This window comes from Lithobates pipiens, unplaced genomic scaffold (genome assembly GCF_037356315.1).
Source record: "Lithobates pipiens isolate NorthernLeopardFrog02 unplaced genomic scaffold, aLitPip1_a1.2 Scaffold_24, whole genome shotgun sequence".
NCBI lineage: Eukaryota > Metazoa > Chordata > Amphibia > Anura > Ranidae > Lithobates > Lithobates pipiens.
Genome location: NW_027507786.1, coordinates 25,074,755 through 25,092,421, shown reverse-complemented (window position 1 = coordinate 25,092,421; position 17,667 = coordinate 25,074,755). Strand labels below are relative to the sequence as shown.

The window sequence follows — 17,667 nt, the reverse complement described above, 5'->3', positions numbered from 1 at the left end:
TTTGTGATCATGGTCTGTATTCCCACAATGGTAGCAAGCTGACTCCCGGCTTGGTGGAGGTCTGTATTCCCACAATGGTAGCAAGCTAACCCCCGGCTTGGTGGAGGTCTGTATTTCCAGTTTGCAACTGTGGGCTTGACTGCTGTTCTGAAAACTTCTTGTTTCACCTCTTCTCTTCTGCCCTGGGGGTTCAATTCCTCTGTATCTTTCACAGCCATTTCCATCATTGAAGCTATATCAATTGCCTTTGCAAGGGTAAGGTCTTTCTCTGTTAACAGTCTCTTTTGGCTAGAGTCACAATTCAGTCCCATGACAAACTTATCTCTCAGTGCAGTAGGTAGGTACTCCCCAAAAGAACAGGTAGAGGCTAGTCTGCGAAGGGCGAGCACATAAGCTTTAATTTCTTCACCTGGCTGCTGCTGCCTCTGATAAAAACGAAATCTTTCTGCAATCTCTAGTGGTTTAGGCTGGAAGTGACCCTCTAACAGTGTCAGGAGCTCTGCCAATGTCTTAGTTGCTGGTTTTACAGGGGAAAGGAGATCCCTGAGAGTGTCATATGTCTGAGCACCGACCACTGTCACAAATACTGCTACTTGCCTTTCACCTGGGATGCCATTTGCACTGAAATACTGTTCCAGTCTCTCCACCCAGGAACTCCAGGATGTCTGTTCTCCATCAAATTCACTTAATGTCCCAATCAATGACATTTTCCTGCTGGGATCTGTGATTGCTTTTATCCAGGTAACAATCCACAATGTCTTTGTCTCTCTCTCAGACTGATAGACACTTTGTAAATCCCACCCTCGTCGCCACTGTTATATCCTCTGTGTTGTGAGAGACACAAGACTCTGGTCTGGAACAATGGAAGTTTATTTCCAGTACTCACTGTACACTGCAACATGCATCTCAGGACAGTACATCTTATTAGGCTCTTACATGTGTCCAAGATGGCTACTATACCCCTTGACCCTTGGCATCACTCCTGGGTGGAGCCAGCCTTAAAGTGGCAGTACATGTGGAACCCTTCAGGTATAACATCTGGGGGTCCTCAGAGGCTCTGGTGGCTCCTCCTCTTCTGGGGTTCCTCAGCGGCACCGGTGGATCCTTCTCTTCTGGGGGTCCTCAGCGGCACTGGTGGCTCCTCCTCTTCTGGGGGTCCTCAGAAGCACTGGTGGCTCCTCCTCTTCTGGGGTTCCTCAGCGGCACCGGTGGATCCTCCTCTTCTGGGGTTCCTCAGCAGCACTGGTGGCTCCTCCTCTTCTGGGGGTCCTCAGTGGCACTGGTGGCTCCTCCTCTTTTCGAGTGCCCCATCGGAGAAGCGCTCTCCTTCAGGACATCTGTGCAGGCGGGCTCCTGAGTCCTGCTGCTGCATCTATTAACACAGACAGCAGGACTGGGCCCCGCCTCTCGGCACCCACTGTACTGTGCTGCTATCAATCTATCCAATCAGGACACACGATACCGGCTGGAGCTGGTGTGCTCATTCCCATTGGAATTATGGGGCTCAGGTAAGTAAAAAGGGGGGCTCTGGGGGGCTGCAGCATGACAGAAGGTTTTTCACCTTGATAGAATGCAAACCTCGGGGGTTTACAATTACTTTAAATGTGAAAAGTTACTCCACCCACAGCTGTTATGTCTGGATTTGGGGGATGGCATGGAGGTGTCCTTGTCACTTCTGATCTCCAGAAAGGAACCTTCAGGCACACTACATTTCTCTGCAGCCATTTTGGCCAAGACTGTGAATGTAAAAATGTGTAGGGGAATAGTTATTGGGGTCTGTTTACTAAAGGAGTAGACCATGGTCACTTTTCCATGTGAATGGGGTGAAGCATAGTCAACATGCTCTGCTAGTTTAGGGGGTCTGTGTTTTTATGTCTTCCCCATTCACAAGTGCACCATGAATGTTTACCGCATTGTTTGTAATATAATTATCCCCTAGGATCCTCAGCTCCATCTAGTGGCTATAATGTGGTATTGTTTTGACTGATGTCACAAATGGTGGCCTGGTAAATGGTAGATAGCGGTCAAGTGATTGGTAGATTGCGGATAGGTGACCAGTAAATGGCAGTCTGGTGGCTGGTAGATTGGCGGTCTGGTGACCAGTAGATGGCAGTCTGGTGACTGGTAGATGGTGGTCAGCTGACTGGTATATGGCGGTCTGGTGACTGGTAGATGAGGGTCACGTGATGGGTAGATGGGGATCAGGTGGGTAGATGGCGGTCTGGTGACTGGTAGATGGCGGTCTGGTGACTGGTAGATGGCGGTAAGGTGACTGGTAGATGGTGGTCTGGTAACTGGTAGATGGTGGTCTGGTGACCTGTAGATGCGTGGTGATTAGTAGTTGGCAGTCTGGTGACTGGTAGATGGCGGTCTGGTGACTGGTAGATGGCGGTCTGATGACTGGTAGATGGCGGTCTGGTGACTGGTAGATGGCGGTCTGATGACTGGTAGATGGCGGTCTGGTGACTGGTAAATGAAGGTTAGGTGACCGGTAGATGGCGGTCATTGACTGGTAGATAAGGGATGAGCTTTGTGTTGGAGTCAAACCCATGTTCGGCTCGAACATCGCCTGTTCGCCGGTTTCGTCGAATTACAAACGTTATGTGCTGTTCGCGCCATCGCAGTGCATCGCTGGCTGCTGATTGGCCAAACATGCACTATGACCCGCATGCTTTGGCCAATCACAGCGTAGAAAATGGTAGATGGAGGTCAAGGGACTGGTAGATGGCGGATAGGTGATCAGTAAATGGCAGTCTGGTGGCTGGTAGATTGGCGGTCTGGTGACCGGTAGTTTGCAGTCTGGTGACTGGTAGATGGTGGTCAGCTGGAAGATGGCGGTCAGGTGACGGGTAGATGGGGATCAGGTGGGTAGATGGAGGTCTGGTGACTGGTAGATGGCGGTCTGGTGACTGGTAGATGGCGGTCTGGTGACTGGTAGATGGCGGTCTGGTGACTGGTAGATGGCGGTAAGGTGACTGGTAGATGGTGGTCTGGTAACTGGTAGATGGTGGTCCGGTGACCGGTAGATGTGTGATGATTAGTAGTTGACAGTCTGGTGACTGGTAGATGGCGGTCTAGTGACTGGTAGATGGCGGTCAGGTGACTGGTAGATAGGGATGAGCTTTGTGTTCGAGTCAAACCCATGTTTGGCTCCAACATCGTCTGTTCGCCCGTTCGAATGTTATGGGCCATTCGCGCCATCGCAGTGCATCACTGGCTGCTGATTGGCCAAACATGCTCTATGACCCGCATGCTTTGGCCAATCACAGCACAGAAAAAACGGAGAGCCATGATTGGCCAAAGCCACGGCCTAAAGCTTTACCTAAATACAATTGCCAGTGTTCTCATACAAATACAGGCAGGGAGCTGCAGTATTTTGTTTTAATGTGGTGTGGGGTGCCCAAGAAGGACAGCAAACTGGCAGTCATGTTCCCCCAGCTGCAGCATACTGCCAGGTTTGCATCAGTGATGAGGAGGGAGGGGATGATGAGGTCACTGACTCCACATGGGTGCCTGATAGGAGAGAGGAGGAGGCACATCTCCAAAGAGGCAGGATGCCCTCCAGTGGCCAGCTTAAGGGCAGCACACTGACTGCATCACACCACAGAACTCCGCATTGCAGGGTGCTGCTGAGAGGAATGAAGGTGTAGAATTAGGTGTGTCACAGCCAAGTACTTGCGGGCAACCTGCTATCGGTACACCGATGTCAGATTATACCAGGCAAATTTCCCTGCCCCAGCTGCTGCACCACCAAAAGAAGTTCACTCCCAGCTATCCACATGCATGCCCAGCGGTTGAATGCTAGCTTGGCTAAATTTCTAGCACTTCAATTGCTGCCTTTTCAGTTGGTAAACTCGGCCCCCTTCCATGAGTTTGTGGAATGTGCAGTTCCTCAGTGGCAGGTTCCCAAACGCATGTGGAAGGCAATGTTTTGGACTCGCTGGACAGGGCGGTCAGTGGTAAGGTGCATATTACCGCTGACTCATGGTCCAGCAGGCATGGATAGGGATGTTACCTGTCTTTCACGGCACATTGGGTGACTCGCAGCTGGGAAGGATGCAGGACAAGGTGCAGTAGTGTTGGAGGTTGTTTTGCCACCACGCCTCCAAAATGCTACTACTGGTGATTCTGACACACCTCTCTCCTCCACCCCCTCCTCTTCTTCCTCCATGGCCTCTTCCAGTGCTCTGTCCTCTGAACCAGCAGTACTCCGTAGGCGTTCAAGGGGCTACGCAAGTACGCAGGCAAAAAGATGCCATACCGTGCTTGCGCTGGTGTGCTTGGGGGACATGAGCCACACTGAGGCAGATATTCTGTCAGCTCTGCAGGGGCAGGCTGAGAGGTGGTTGACGCCACACCAGCTTAAGCCAGGAAAGGTGGTTTGTGACAATGGCACCAACCTTCTCTCTGCCCTCCGACACGGACAACTGACCCATGTTCCCTGTTTGGCTCACGTCCTTAACTTGGTGGTGCAGCGGTTCTTGGGCAGGTACCCAGGCTTACATGATGTCCTGAAGCAGGCCAGGAAAGTCTGCGTGCATTTCTGCTGATCATTTAATGCCAGTGCTTGGCTGGCTGAGCTCCAAAAGGAATTTAACCTGCCCAAGAACCGCCTTATATGTGACATGCCCACCAGATGGAACTCAATGTTGGCCATGCTGTAGCAGCTGCACACACAGCAGAGGGCCATCAATGAGTACCTGTGCGACTATGGCACCAGGACAGGGTCAGGGGAGCTTGTTCTTTTTTCACCATGCCAGTGGGGCATGATCAGGGATTCATGCACTGTCCTGTCACCATTTGAAGAGGCCACAAGGATGGTGAGCAGTGACAGTGTATGCATCAGTGACATTGTCCCTCTTGTCTGTTGGAGCACATGCTGCGTGGAATAATGGACAGGGCACTTGAGGCAGAACAGAGGCAGGAAGAGGAGGACTTCCTTACCTCTCAAGGCCCCCTTTATCCAGATAGTGTTCCTGCTGGCCTGCCGATCACAGAGGAAGAGGACGAGGAGGAGGAGGATTGTGTCAGCATGGAGGTGGAGCCTGGTACTCAGTATCAGAAGCAGTCTTTAAGTGATCATTTCCAGTCCCAAGAAACCCATGGACCTGGCTGGGAGGAGGTGGCTGCGGATCATGTCATCCTTAGTGACCCGGAGGACTCCGGAACTAATGCCTCAGCTAACCTATAATGCATGGCCTCCCTGATCCTGCAAAGCCTGAGAAAGGATCCTCGTATTCGTGGTATCAAGTAGAGGGATCATTACTGGCTGGCAACCCTCCTTGTTCCACGGTACAAGGGTAAGGTTGTGGATCTTATCTTGCCGTCGCAGACGGAGCAGAGGATGAGACATCTCCGGGAGGCCTTGCAGAAAGGTCTGTGCAACGCGTTCCCAGAGACTGGAAGGTTACAAATTCCTGGTCCCGGACAATGTTTTGCTGAGGATTCGGTCAGTCACAGAAGGAGCGGTGGAGAAGGTGGCCGTCTGACCGATGTGCTTAGACAATTTTTAGTCCGCAGCCCCAAGGTATGATCGGTTCCAGCAACCATCGCCAGCGTCTGATTTACATGGTGCAGGAATACCTAGGGGCAAGATCAGACTTGGACACCTTTCCCACCGAAAAATCCTCTGGGTTACTGGGTCTTGAGGATGGATCACTGGCCAGAGCTTGCACAGTATGCAATTGAGCTACTGGCCTGTCCTGCATTCAGCGTTCTTTCGGAATGCACATTCAGTGCTGCTGGAGGCTTTGTAACCGATCATCACAGGGTGCGCCTGTCCACCGACTCGGTTGATCGACTGACCTTCATAAAAATGAATCAGTCTTGGATCACCCACAGCTACCAAGCACATAATGCTGATGTAACCGAATAATTTTTTTTGAAATGTCAGATCCCTTCAAGACTGCCTATGCTGATGCTGAGTGACTATCCTGTTAGGCTGAGTGTCTATCCTCTTCCTCCTCAATGATCACGCTGATAGCTTGTAAGAACATTTTTGGCTCTGAGTGCCGTCACCAGTGGCTAAGGCCCAATTTTTCAGCCCCTGTTTAACAGGGGGGTGTAATTACAATTTTTGATGCAATACTTTGCAGCAGGGCTCATTCCTGCACTCCAACTAGATTTTCTGTGAGGGGTTGCAGTGTTGTGGCACCAGCACCAGTGCCTAAGGCCCAATTTTTCTGCCCCTGTTCAACAGGGACATGTAATTACAATTATTGATTCGTTCCAGCGCCCACCAAGTGTCACTTTGAGGGCTTACAGTGTTGTGGCAACACCAACACCTTAGGCCCCCATTTCTGCAGAGCATATAGGCCAGGCCCCTACTTCCAAACATCCAATTTACAAACATCTCCTACTTGCAAACGGAAGGAGACAACAGGAAGTGAGATGAAATCTACCCCTAGGAAGGGAAATTCTCTCCTGTAAGAGTTAATATGGGAAAAACGTGTCTCCTCTCCACTGATGCTTTATCCCAATCCTTGTTTCACCAAAAACCCCAAATTTTCATTGGGACATAAAGTTAGGTGAAATCTTCTAAAGAGGTGCACAGATAAATGTTACAGGGGTGATAACCCTTCCCTATATTTTCCAAAAAGCTTAAAAATAGATTTTTTGACTGGAGCTACACTTTAAAAATGTACCAGTTCAAAATTACAGATTCTACTTAACAACAAACCTACACAGTCCCTGTCTTGTTTGCACCGCCTGTATACTGCTGTTCTGAGTATATAGGGCCTAGGGGCCCCCTCGCCTTTCCTTTACCTAATTTGGGTGCGGGGTTCCCCTTAATATCCATACAAGACCCAAAGGGCCTGGTAATGGACTGGAGGGGGTGGGGGGTACCCATACCATTTTGTCTCACTGATTTTCATCCATATTGCCGGGACCAGACATTACATTAAAGCCGCAAGCTGTTTTAAATTACTTTTTTTCCTTTAGAAATGTCATTTTGCTCTCGGACTGTTCTAAGCACGGGAAAAATGTGGCACTTTACAGGCATCCTATACACACCCCCCAGGTAAGATATTTAAAAGAATATTTCAGTTTTTTTTTTATCACTTTAAGCTCTATTTAAAATCACTGCTCCCGAAAAAACTGACATTTTTAAAACTTTTTTTTGCATTGATACATGTCCCCTGGGGCAGGACCCGGCTCCCCAAACCATTTTTAGGACAATAACTTGCATATTAGCCTTTAAAATTAGCACTTCTGATTTTGAATGTTCCATAGACTTTAAACCAAACCGGGGGAGGGGGGGGGGTGTTCGGCTCATCCCTACTGGTAGATGAAGATCAGGTGACTGGTAGATGTCGGTCAGGTGACTGGTAGATGGCGGTCAGGTGACAGGTAGATGGCGGTCTGCTGACTGGTAGATGGCGGTCAGGTGATTGGTAGATGGCGGGTGGTCAGCTGACTGATAGATGGCGATCTGGTGATTGGTAGCTGACCTGCCAGTCCAGAGCATCAGAGTACCTACTCTGTAGTGCCAGCTCCTGTACCATGTAAAGTGATACCACCTGCACTCCTCTTATCCTTGATGGTGGTCTCCAGAGTGGTGGCAGCAGCAGGAAAGAGGAGATATCGGGTCAGTGTGAAGCAATACACTGGGCATTATAGTATAGGGCTGCTTTCACAGTAATGTGCTGCGGATTACCCCGCAGCGTGTGCAGTGCCATGTTCCTGTAGGTTTGCTGCTCTTTCTGAATGCAGGAGTTTTGGTGCACCACACCTGCAGGATATAATAGAAGTCTATGGCTTAGTGCAGCAAAACCCAGGAAAGTGGCAGATGCACTGCGCCCGTGGCACATCAGTGAAAGTGCACTTATAGGGGGTTCTGAACAGTAAGGGTTCACATTTGCAGTTTGGGGGGTGGTAAAACCCCATAGTTAAGATGTGTTTTCACCAACCACACCCCCTTTAGCTGCAGTGGCCAGGAGTGTACACAAGTCACAGTTATATGCTCCCTCATGGTCGGTGGGTGTAGCACCCGCCAGGCATCACCCGTTCTGCAAGCGCCCTACAACCTTGTGACTGCAGTACAGCAAACAAGGGGTTAAAGCAGGTGGGATTGTCTTCCTTTCTTATCACCAGATTTTTTTGGACCCACAGCCGCATGCAGTTGTGGGGTGCTTGCAGAGTCGCCCTATTTACTTAAAATGGGTCGTGATTGGCTGGAGGTAGCACCCACCAATAGCAGCAGGGGGTAGGGATTGGGGAAGGTGAAACTACAACTCAGCCACAGGGTTTTACCCCCCATCTTTTTGTGTAAATGAGCCCTAAGGGTGCCGCTGCCAAAGGCAACTAAGGGCTCATTCACAAGTGCAACTTTACTGCTGCTCCTCTGAAAAGTGACCCGAGTGTGTGTGACAGGTGGTGAGGAGGTGATATGTTGCCTGATTTACACCCATGATTGCCGACGATTGCGACACGGTAATATGGCAATTAGAGGTTTAAATCGGGTGTTAGGGGCGGCACTAAGCCCGGTGATCTGTGACTCCTCCCATGTTGTTCAGGTAGATCTCCGCCCCTCTAAGGTTGCCTCCCCCTGCACAGAACTGACGACATTCCATGCACTCAGGATTTCCCTGTGTTTGCAGACAAGGAGGAATCCTGAAGGGATGACCCGCTCTTCATATCATGTGTGCTAGGATACATTGAATAAGGAAAAGTGAACAACCAATCACAAGCTGCCACTTATCAGTGCAGTGAAGTCTGATTGGCTGTTGTAGGGTCTGGGGCTGGGCCGGTGTTCCTGGGCTCTGGGGGTCGGAGCTGCTGACATGGAATGACAAATGGCGACACGTTTATAAATAACGCTCTTTATTTAGAAGTCATCCGCGGCATTCACACCATATAAATATAGAAAGTGAGCATTTGGCACAACACAAGGAAGAATATTAAATATCCCACCCGTAGGGGGCGACTCTTATTTACAGCAATATATAAAAAAATCTTACAAAAGTGGTCCACAAACTCGTCCTCTCATTGGCCAGGGTGAGGATACCCATCTGCCATCACCCAGGCCTGAATGTTCCAAGGTCCAGAAAATGGGCAGATCCAGAAAAGGCTGCAGAGACGTGCCCGTCCTGTTCAGACATCAGAGAAATAAATAATGCGACCAGTGGGGGGGCGCTAACACCCTCCTTATAAGACCTGGTAAATGGAGCGGCTGCTGTCCTGAGGGATCTGTGTGCAACTGCTGGGAGAAGGAACAGTACTACTCATGTCACTCAGTATCTCCCCCTGCAGGGGTGAACAGGGACTGCCTTCACTTTCCACAGATGGCAGCAGGGCACAGCCAGGGTTCTCTGTGGAAATTCTCTCCACAATGCTGGACAGGCAGTCTAGACTGGAGATGACAGAATTCTTTCCGGGTCTTGTGTCTGAAAAGAAGACATAATATCAGTGAAGGATGGAAGACTGGAAGAGGAAAGATCAGCAGAGAGAGAATTATTACAGGAGTTCCCCACCCCCTTGGGAGATACCCACAGACTGTGTCATGGTCACCCAATGATAGCAGACACATCTATTAGACATGCCAGTCAGCCAACCAGCCAACCGTTCCAACCAATCAGACAAATCGGAACACCAATCACTTTATTGTCCTCCTCTGGCAGAACCATGCCGTCAGTGCTCCCCCACTGCTCCCTACACCCCACTCTCTAAATTATTAAGACAAAAATAATTGTTTAGGATCAGATGACAAAGAAAGAAATCACTCTGAGGTTAGAGTTAGGGTGGAAGTTGGGGTTAGGTTTGGGGATTAGGTTGGGGTTAGGGTTGATGTTGGGATTAGGTTCCTGGTTAGAGTTGGGGTTGAGGTTGGGGTTAGGGTTGATGTTGGGATTAGGTTCTTGGTTGAGGTTGGGGTTAGGGTTTATGTTGGGATTGGGTTCCTGGTTAGAGTTGGGGTTGAGGTTGGGGTTAGGGTCGATGTTGGGATTGGGTTCCTGGTTAGAGTTGGGGTTGAGGTTGGGGTTAGGGTTGATGTTGGGATTAGGTTCCTGGTTAGAGTTGGGGTTGAGGTTGGGGTTAGGGTCGATTTGGGATTAGGTTCCTGGTTAGAGTTGGGGTTGAGGTTGGGGTTAGGGTTAATGTTGGGATTAGGTTCCTGGTTAGAGTTGGGGTTGAGGTTGGGGTTAGGGTCGATGTTGGGATTAGGTTCTTGGTTGAGGTTGGGGTTAGGGTTTATGTTGGGATTGGGTTCCTGGTTAGAGTTGGGGTTGAGGTTGGGGTTAGGGTCGATGTTGGGATTGGGTTCCTGGTTAGAGTTGGGGTTGAGGTTGGGGTTAGGGTTGATGTTGGGATTAGGTTCCTGGTTAGAGTTGGGTTTGAGGTTGGGATTAGGGTCGATTTGTGATTAGGTTCCTGGTTAGAGTTGGGGTTGAGGTTGGGGTTAGGGTTGATGTTGGGATTAGGTTCCTGGTTAGAGTTGGGGTTGAGGTTGGGGTTAGGGTTGATGTTGGGATTAGGTTCCTGGTTGAGGTTGGAGTTAGGGTTGATATTGGGATTAGGTTCCTGGTTAGAGTTGGGGTTGAGGTTGGGGTTAGGGTTGATGTTGGGATTAGGTTCCTGGTTAGAGTTGGGGTTGAGGTTAGGGTCGATGTTGGGATTGGGTTCCTGGTTAGAGTTGGGGTTTAGGTTGGGGTTAGGGTTGATGTTGGGATTAGGTTCTTGGTTGAGGTTGGGGTTAGGGTTGATATTGGGATTAGGTTCCTGGTTAGAGTTGGGGTTGAGGTTGGGGTTAGGGTTGATGTTGGGATTAGGTTTCTGGTTAGAGTTGGGGTTGAGGTTGGGGTTAGGGTTGATGTTGGGATTAGGTTCCTGGATAGAGTTGGGGTTGAGGTTGGAGTTAGGGTTGATGTTGGGATTAGGTTCCTGGTTAGAGTTGGGGTTGAGGTTGGGGTTAGGGTCGATGTTGGGATTGGGTTCCTGGTTAGAGTTGGGGTTGAGGTTGGGGTTAGGGTTGATGTTGGGATTAGGTTCCTGGTTAGAGTTGGGGTTGAGGTTCGATGTTGGGATTAGGTTCCTGGTTAGAGTTGGGGTTGAGGTTGGGGTTAGGTTCGATGTTGGGATTGGGTTCCTGGTTAGAGTTGGGGTTGAGGTTGGGGTTAGGGTTGATGTTGGGATTAGGTTCCTGGTTAGAGTTGGGGTTGAGGTTGGGATTCGGGTCGATTTGGGATTAGGTTCCTGGTTAGAGTTGGGGTTGAGGTTGGGGTTAGGGTTGATGTTGGGATTAGGTTCCTGGTTAGAGTTGGGGTTGAGGTTAGGGTCGATGTTGGGATTGGGTTCCTAGTTAGAGTTGGGGTTGAGGTTGGGGTTAGGGTTGATGTTGGGATTAGGTTCTTGGTTGAGGTTGGGGTTAGGGTTGATATTGGGATTAGGTTCCTGGTTAGAGTTGGGGTTGAGGTTGGGGTTAGGGTTGATGTTGGGATTAGGTTCCTGGTTAGAGTTGGGGTTGAGGTTAGGGTCGATGTTGGGATTGGGTTCCTGGTTAGAGTTGGGGTTGAGGTTGGGGTTAGGGTTGATGTTGGGATTAGGTTCTTGGTTGAGGTTGGGGTTAGGGTTGATATTGGGATTAGGTTCCTGGTTAGAGTTGGGGTTGAGGTTGGGGTTAGGGTTGATGTTGGGATTAGGTTTCTGGTTAGAGTTGGGGTTGAGGTTGGGGTTAGGGTTGATGTTGGGATTAGGTTCCTGGATAGAGTTGGGGTTGAGGTTGGAGTTAGGGTTGATGTTGGGATTAGGTTCCTGGTTAGAGTTGGGGTTGAGGTTGGGGTTAGGGTCGATGTTGGGATTGGGTTCCTGGTTAGAGTTGGGGTTGAGGTTGGGGTTAGGGTTGATGTTGGGATTAGGTTTCTGGTTAGAGTTGGGGTTGAGGTTGGGATTAGGGTCGATTTGGGATTAGGTTCCTGGTTAGAGTTGGGGTTGAGGTTGGGGTTAGGGTTGATGTTGGGATTAGGTTCCTGGTTAGAGTTGGGGTTGAGGTTGGGGTTAGGGTCGATGTTGGGATTGGGTTCCTAGTTAGAGTTGGGGTTGAGGTTGGGGTTAGGGTTGATGTTGGGATTAGGTTCTTGGTTGAGGTTGGGGTTAGGGTTGATATTGGGATTAGGTTCCTGGTTAGAGTTGGGGTTGAGGTTGGGGTTAGGGTTGATGTTGGGATTAGGTTCCTGGTTAGAGTTGGGGTTGAGGTTAGGGTCGATGTTGGGATTGGGTTCCTGGTTAGAGTTGGGGTTGAGGTTGGGGTTAGGGTTGATGTTGGGATTAGGTTCTTGGTTGAGGTTGGGGTTAGGGTTGATATTGGGATTAGGTTCCTGGTTAGAGTTGGGGTTGAGGTTGGGGTTAGGGTTGATGTTGGGATTAGGTTCCTGGTTAGAGTTGGGGTTGAGGTTAGGGTCAATGTTGGGATTGGGATCCTGGTTAGAGTTGGGGTTGAGGTTGGGGTTAGGGTTGATGTTGGGATTAGGTTCTTGGTTGAGGTTGGGGTTAGGGTTGATATTGGGATTAGGTTCCTGGTTAGAGTTGGGGTTGAGGTTGGGGTTAGGGTTGATGTTGGGATTAGGTTCCTGGTTAGAGTTGGGGTTGAGGTTGGGGTTAGGGTTGATGTTGGGATTAGGTTCCTGGTTAGAGTTGGGGTTGAGGTTGGGGTTAGGGTTGATGTTGGGATTAGGTTCCTGGTTAGAGTTGGGGTTGAGGTTGGGGTTAGGGTTGATGTTGGGATTAGGTTCCTGGTTAGAGTTGGGGTTGAGGTTGGGGTTAGGGTTGATGTTGGGATTAGGTTCCTGGTTAGAGTTGGGGTTGAGGTTGGGGTTAGGGTTAATGTTGGGATTAGGTTCCTGGTTAGAGTTGGGGTTGAGGTTGGGGTTAGGGTTGATGTTGGGATTAGGTTCTTGGTTAGAGTTGGGTTTGAGGTTGGGGTTGAGGGTTCACCCTAGAGTCAAGATTAGTATTAGATTACATTATTATTAACTCCTGATGGATATAATCTACACATAGGGGGTTATTTACGAAAGGCAAATCCACTTTGCACTGCAAATGCACTTAGAAGTGCAGTCGCTGTAGATCCGAGGGGGACATGCAAGGAAAATAAAAAACACAGCATTTTAGGTTTCACGTGATTGGATGATAAAATCAGCAGAGATTCTCCTCATTTCAGATCTTTCCATCAGATCTACAGCAACTGCACTTACAAGTGCACTTGCAGTGCAAAGTGGATTTTCCTTTCATAAATAACCCCCATTATTCCTTCACTGCACAACATAAGAAATCGCTCCTGGGGGGCTAATGTTAGGGTTGGAGTTGGGGTTTAGATTTGTGGTTCAGGTCAATGTTGAGTTAGGGTGGGGGTTAATGTCTGGGCTGAGAGTTAGGGGTTAAAGTTGAGGTTACGGTGAGATTTGAGGTTGGGTTTAAGATTAACCCTAGAGTCAAGATAACTATTAATTACATTATTATCTCCCGCCGGATATAATCTATACACATTGTTCATTTGCTGCACAACAGAACAAATCACTCCTGGGTTTAGAGTTATGGTTGGAGTTGAGGATAGAGTTAGGGTTGAGATTAGGGTTAGGGATAAGATTAGGGTTGAGATAAGGGTTAGGGATAACATTAGGGTTGAGATTAGGGTTAGGGTTGAGATCAGGGTTAGGATTAAGATTAGGGTTAGGGATGAGATTAGGGTTAGGATTAAGATTAGGGTTGAGATTAGGGTTAGGGATGAGATTAGGGATGAGATTAGGGTTAGGATTAAGATTAGGGTTGGGGTTGAGATTAGGGTTAGGGATGAGATTAGGGTTAGGATTAAGATTAGGGTTGGGGTTGAGATTAGGGTTAGGGATGAGATTAGGGTTGAGATTAGGGTTAGGGATGAGATTAGGGTTAGGGTTGAGATTAGGTATCGTACTTTGTCGTCAATCCACGAGTGCGTGCAATTATAAAGTGTGACATGTTTGGTATCTATTTACTCGGCGTAACATTATCTTTCACATTATGCAAAAAAATTGGGCTAATTTTACTGGTTTTTTTTTTTTAATTCATGAAAGTGTCCCTTTTCCCAAAAAGTTGCATTTAAAACACCGCTGCGCAAATACCGTGTGACATAAAATATTGCAACAATCGCCGTTTTATTCTCTAGAGTCTCTGTTAAAAAAAAATATATAATGTTTGGGGGTTCCAAGTAATTTTCTAGTAGAAAATATGGATTTTAACTTGTAAACACCAAATTCCAAAAATAGGCTTAGTCATGAAAGGGTTAAGGTTAGGGATGACATTAGGGTTAGGGTTAGGGATGACATTAGGGTTAGGGATGAGATTAAGGTTAGGGTTGAGATTAGGGTTAGGGTTGAGATTAGGGTTAGGGTTGAGATTAAGGTTAGGGATGAGATTAGGGTTAGGGTTGAGATTAGGGTTAGGGATGAGATTAGGGTTAGGGTTGAGATTAGGGTTAGGGTTGAGATTAGGGTTAGGGTTGAGATTAAGGTTAGGGATGAGATTAGGGTTAGGGTTGAGATTAGGGTTAGGGATGAGATTAGGGTTAGGGTTGAGATTAAGGTTAGGGTTGAGATTAGGGTTAGGGTTGAGATTAGGGTTAGGGTTGAGATTAGGGTTAGGGATGAGATTAGGGTTAGGGTTGAGATTAGGGTTAGGGTTGAGATTAAGGTTAGGGATGAGATTAGGGTTAGGGTTGAGATTAGGGTTAGGGATGAGATTAGGAATAGGGTTGAGATTAGGGTTAGGGTTGAGATTAGGGTTAGGGTTGAGATTAAGGTTAGGGATGAGATTAGGGGTTAGGGATGAGATTAGGGTTAGGGTTGAGATTAGGGTTAGGGATGAGATTAGGGTTAGGGTTGAGATTAGGGTTAACCACTAGAGATCCACGCTATAGCCAAATGACGGCTACAGCGCGGACCTTCTTTGCCGGGACTACGTCTATTGACTTCGTCCCATGCACGAGCGGCCTGCGCGCCCTCTGAGGGTTAGGGTCTATGAGACTCGCCTGATCACGGATCCGAGCAAGGGGTCGATCCCGACCACTTACCACGTGATCAGCTGTCAGCCAATGACAGCTGATCATGTGATACAACGGAGCCGGTAATTGGCTATTATTCCTCCTCTCGCTGACAGCACGAGGAGAAAAAAAATAGCCGATCACCGGTGGCCGTGATCGGGACATCAGTCCCGATCACGGCCAGCCCTGCCAGTGCCCACCTGCCCCCTGCCAGTGCCACCTCATTAATAAATAAGTGCCCCCCGTCAGTGTCACCCAGCAGTGCCCACAGTGCCACCCAGCAGTGCCCATAGTGCCACCCAGCAGTGCCCACAGTGCCACCCAGCAGTGCCCACAATCTGCCTCAACAACGGTGCTGCACCCAGTGCCCATCGGTGCCCATCAGTGCCGCCCATTAGTGCCCAGCAGTGCCACCTATCAGTCCCATCTATCAGTGGTACCTATCAGTGCCCCTTAGTGCCACCCATCCGTGCCATCTTATCGGTGCCCATCTTTGCCCATCAGTGCCGCCTTATCTGTGCCCATCAGTACTGCCTTATCTTTGCCTATCGGTGCCACCTTATCTGTGCCTATTAGAGCCACCTTAACTATGCCTATCAGTGCCCACCAGTGCAGCCTATCAGTGCACTTCAATGAAGGAGAAAAATGACCTGTTTGCAAAATTTTATAACAAACTATTAAACATGATTTTTTATTTTATTTTTATTTTGCATTTTTTTGTTTGTTTAGCAAAAAATAAAACTCCGAGCTGTAACTAAATACCACCAAAAGAAATCTCTATTTGTGGGAAAAAAATGATAAAAATGTCATTTGGGTACAGTGTTGTATGCCCGCGTAATTGTCATTCAAAGTGCATCAGTGCTGAAAGCTGAAAATTGGTCTGGGCAGGAGGGGGGTTTAAGTGCCCGGTAAGCAAGTGGTTAACCATTGCGTCAGGATTATTATTAGATTACATATTATTCTCCTGATGGATATAATCTACATACATTGGGGGTTATTTACTAAAGGAAAATCCACTTTGCACTGCAAGTGTAAAGTCGCCGAAGATCCGAGGGGGACATGCAAGGAAAAACTAAAAACAGCATTTTAGCTTGCACGTGATTGGATGGTAAAACCAGCAGAGCTTCCCCCTCATTTCAGATCTCCCCTTAGATTTAGAGCGACTGCACTTGCAGTGCAAAGTGGATTTGCTTTTAGTAAATAACCCCCATTGCTCCTTCGCTGAACAACATCAACATTCATCACCTCCTCCTTCCCCATCATATCGCCAGATACACCAAATGACATAATAAACCAGATAGAAAATAATAAGACATATCATCCAGAATATCCAGGGGGAGGGGCATGCGGCACTTACCGCTGGTGCTGTCAGAGTAATAGTTACTGTCGTAGCTGTTCCTCCTCCGGCTGGTACATGGGGGAGGTGCACTGTAGTCTATCTGTGAAGAAGAAGCACAATGGTCAGGCTACACCCCCTCCATCGTAGTTCAGATTCTGCCCCTCTGCCTGGGTGTTGCTTGTCCCCGACTATCCCTGGAATCCAGACATTCCTCCGTCTCTGATCCTCTGTCATTCTTATCACTATTATCATCCAGATATCAGAAAGATGAGCAACCATTACTGACACCAACAATCCCCCCCTTCCTCCTCGCCACACCTCCTTCCCTCTCCATCCTCCTCACCACACCTCCTTCCCTCTCCTTCCTCCTCACCACACCTCCTTCCCTCTCCATCCTCCTCGCCACACCTCCTTCCCTCTCCATCCTCCTCACCACACCTCCTTCCCTCTCCATCCTCCTCGCCACACCTCCTTCCCTCTCCATCCTCCTCACCACACCTCCTTCCCACCCCTTCCTCCTCACCACACCTCCTTCCCTCTCCATCCTCCTCACCACACCTCCTTCCCTCTCCTTCCTCCTCACCACACCTCCTTCCCTCTCCTTCCTCCTCGCCACACCTCCTTCCCTCTCCATCCTCCTCACCACACCTCCTTCCCTCTCCTTCCTCCTCGCCACACCTCCTTCCCTCTCCATCCTCCTCACCACACCTCCTTCCCTCTCCATCCTCCCTCACCACACCTCCTTCCCTCTCCATCCTCCTCGCCACACCTCCTTCCCCACCCCTTCCTCCTCACCACACCTCCTTCCCTCTCCTTCCTCCTCACCACACCTCCTTCCCTCTCCTTCCTCCTCGCCACACCTCCTTCCCTCTCCATCCTCCTCACCATACCTCCTTCCCACCCCTTCCTCCTCACCACACCTCCTTCCCTCTCCATCCTCCTCACCACACCCCCTTCCCTCTCCTTACTCCTCACCACACCTCCTTCCCACCCCTTCCTCCTCGCCACACCTCCTTCCCTCTCCTTCCTCCTCACCACACCTCCTTCCCACCCCTTCCTCCTCACCACACCTCCTTCCCTCTCCATCCTCCTCACCACACCTCCTTCCCTCTCCATCCTCCTCACCACACCTCCTTCCCTCTCCATCCTCCTCACCACACCTCCTTCCCTCTCCATCCTCCTCACCACACCTCCTTCCCACCCCTTCCTCCTCACCACACCTCCTTCCCTCTCCTTCCTCCTCATCACACCCCCTTCCCTCTCCTTCCTCCTCACCACACCTCCTTCCCTCTCCTTCCTCCTCACCACACCCCCTTCC

At 49.3% G+C, this 17,667-nt stretch overlaps 1 protein-coding gene across 1 annotated transcript in view; it reads right to left on the bottom strand.

The window, feature by feature from the left end:
* Positions 1-8,806: 8,806 nt before the first annotated feature.
* MYOD1 (myogenic differentiation 1) overlaps positions 8,807-17,667 on the bottom strand; it is a 16,776-nt gene continuing 7,915 nt past the window's right edge. The window contains exons 2-3 of the mRNA XM_077453714.1: positions 16,368-16,449; positions 8,807-9,386 (exon numbers count right to left, since the gene is read on the bottom strand). Coding sequence (XP_077309840.1) covers positions 9,148-9,386; positions 16,368-16,449 — 321 coding nt within the window. The 3' untranslated portion in view covers positions 8,807-9,147. The remainder of the gene's footprint in view (positions 9,387-16,367; positions 16,450-17,667) is intronic.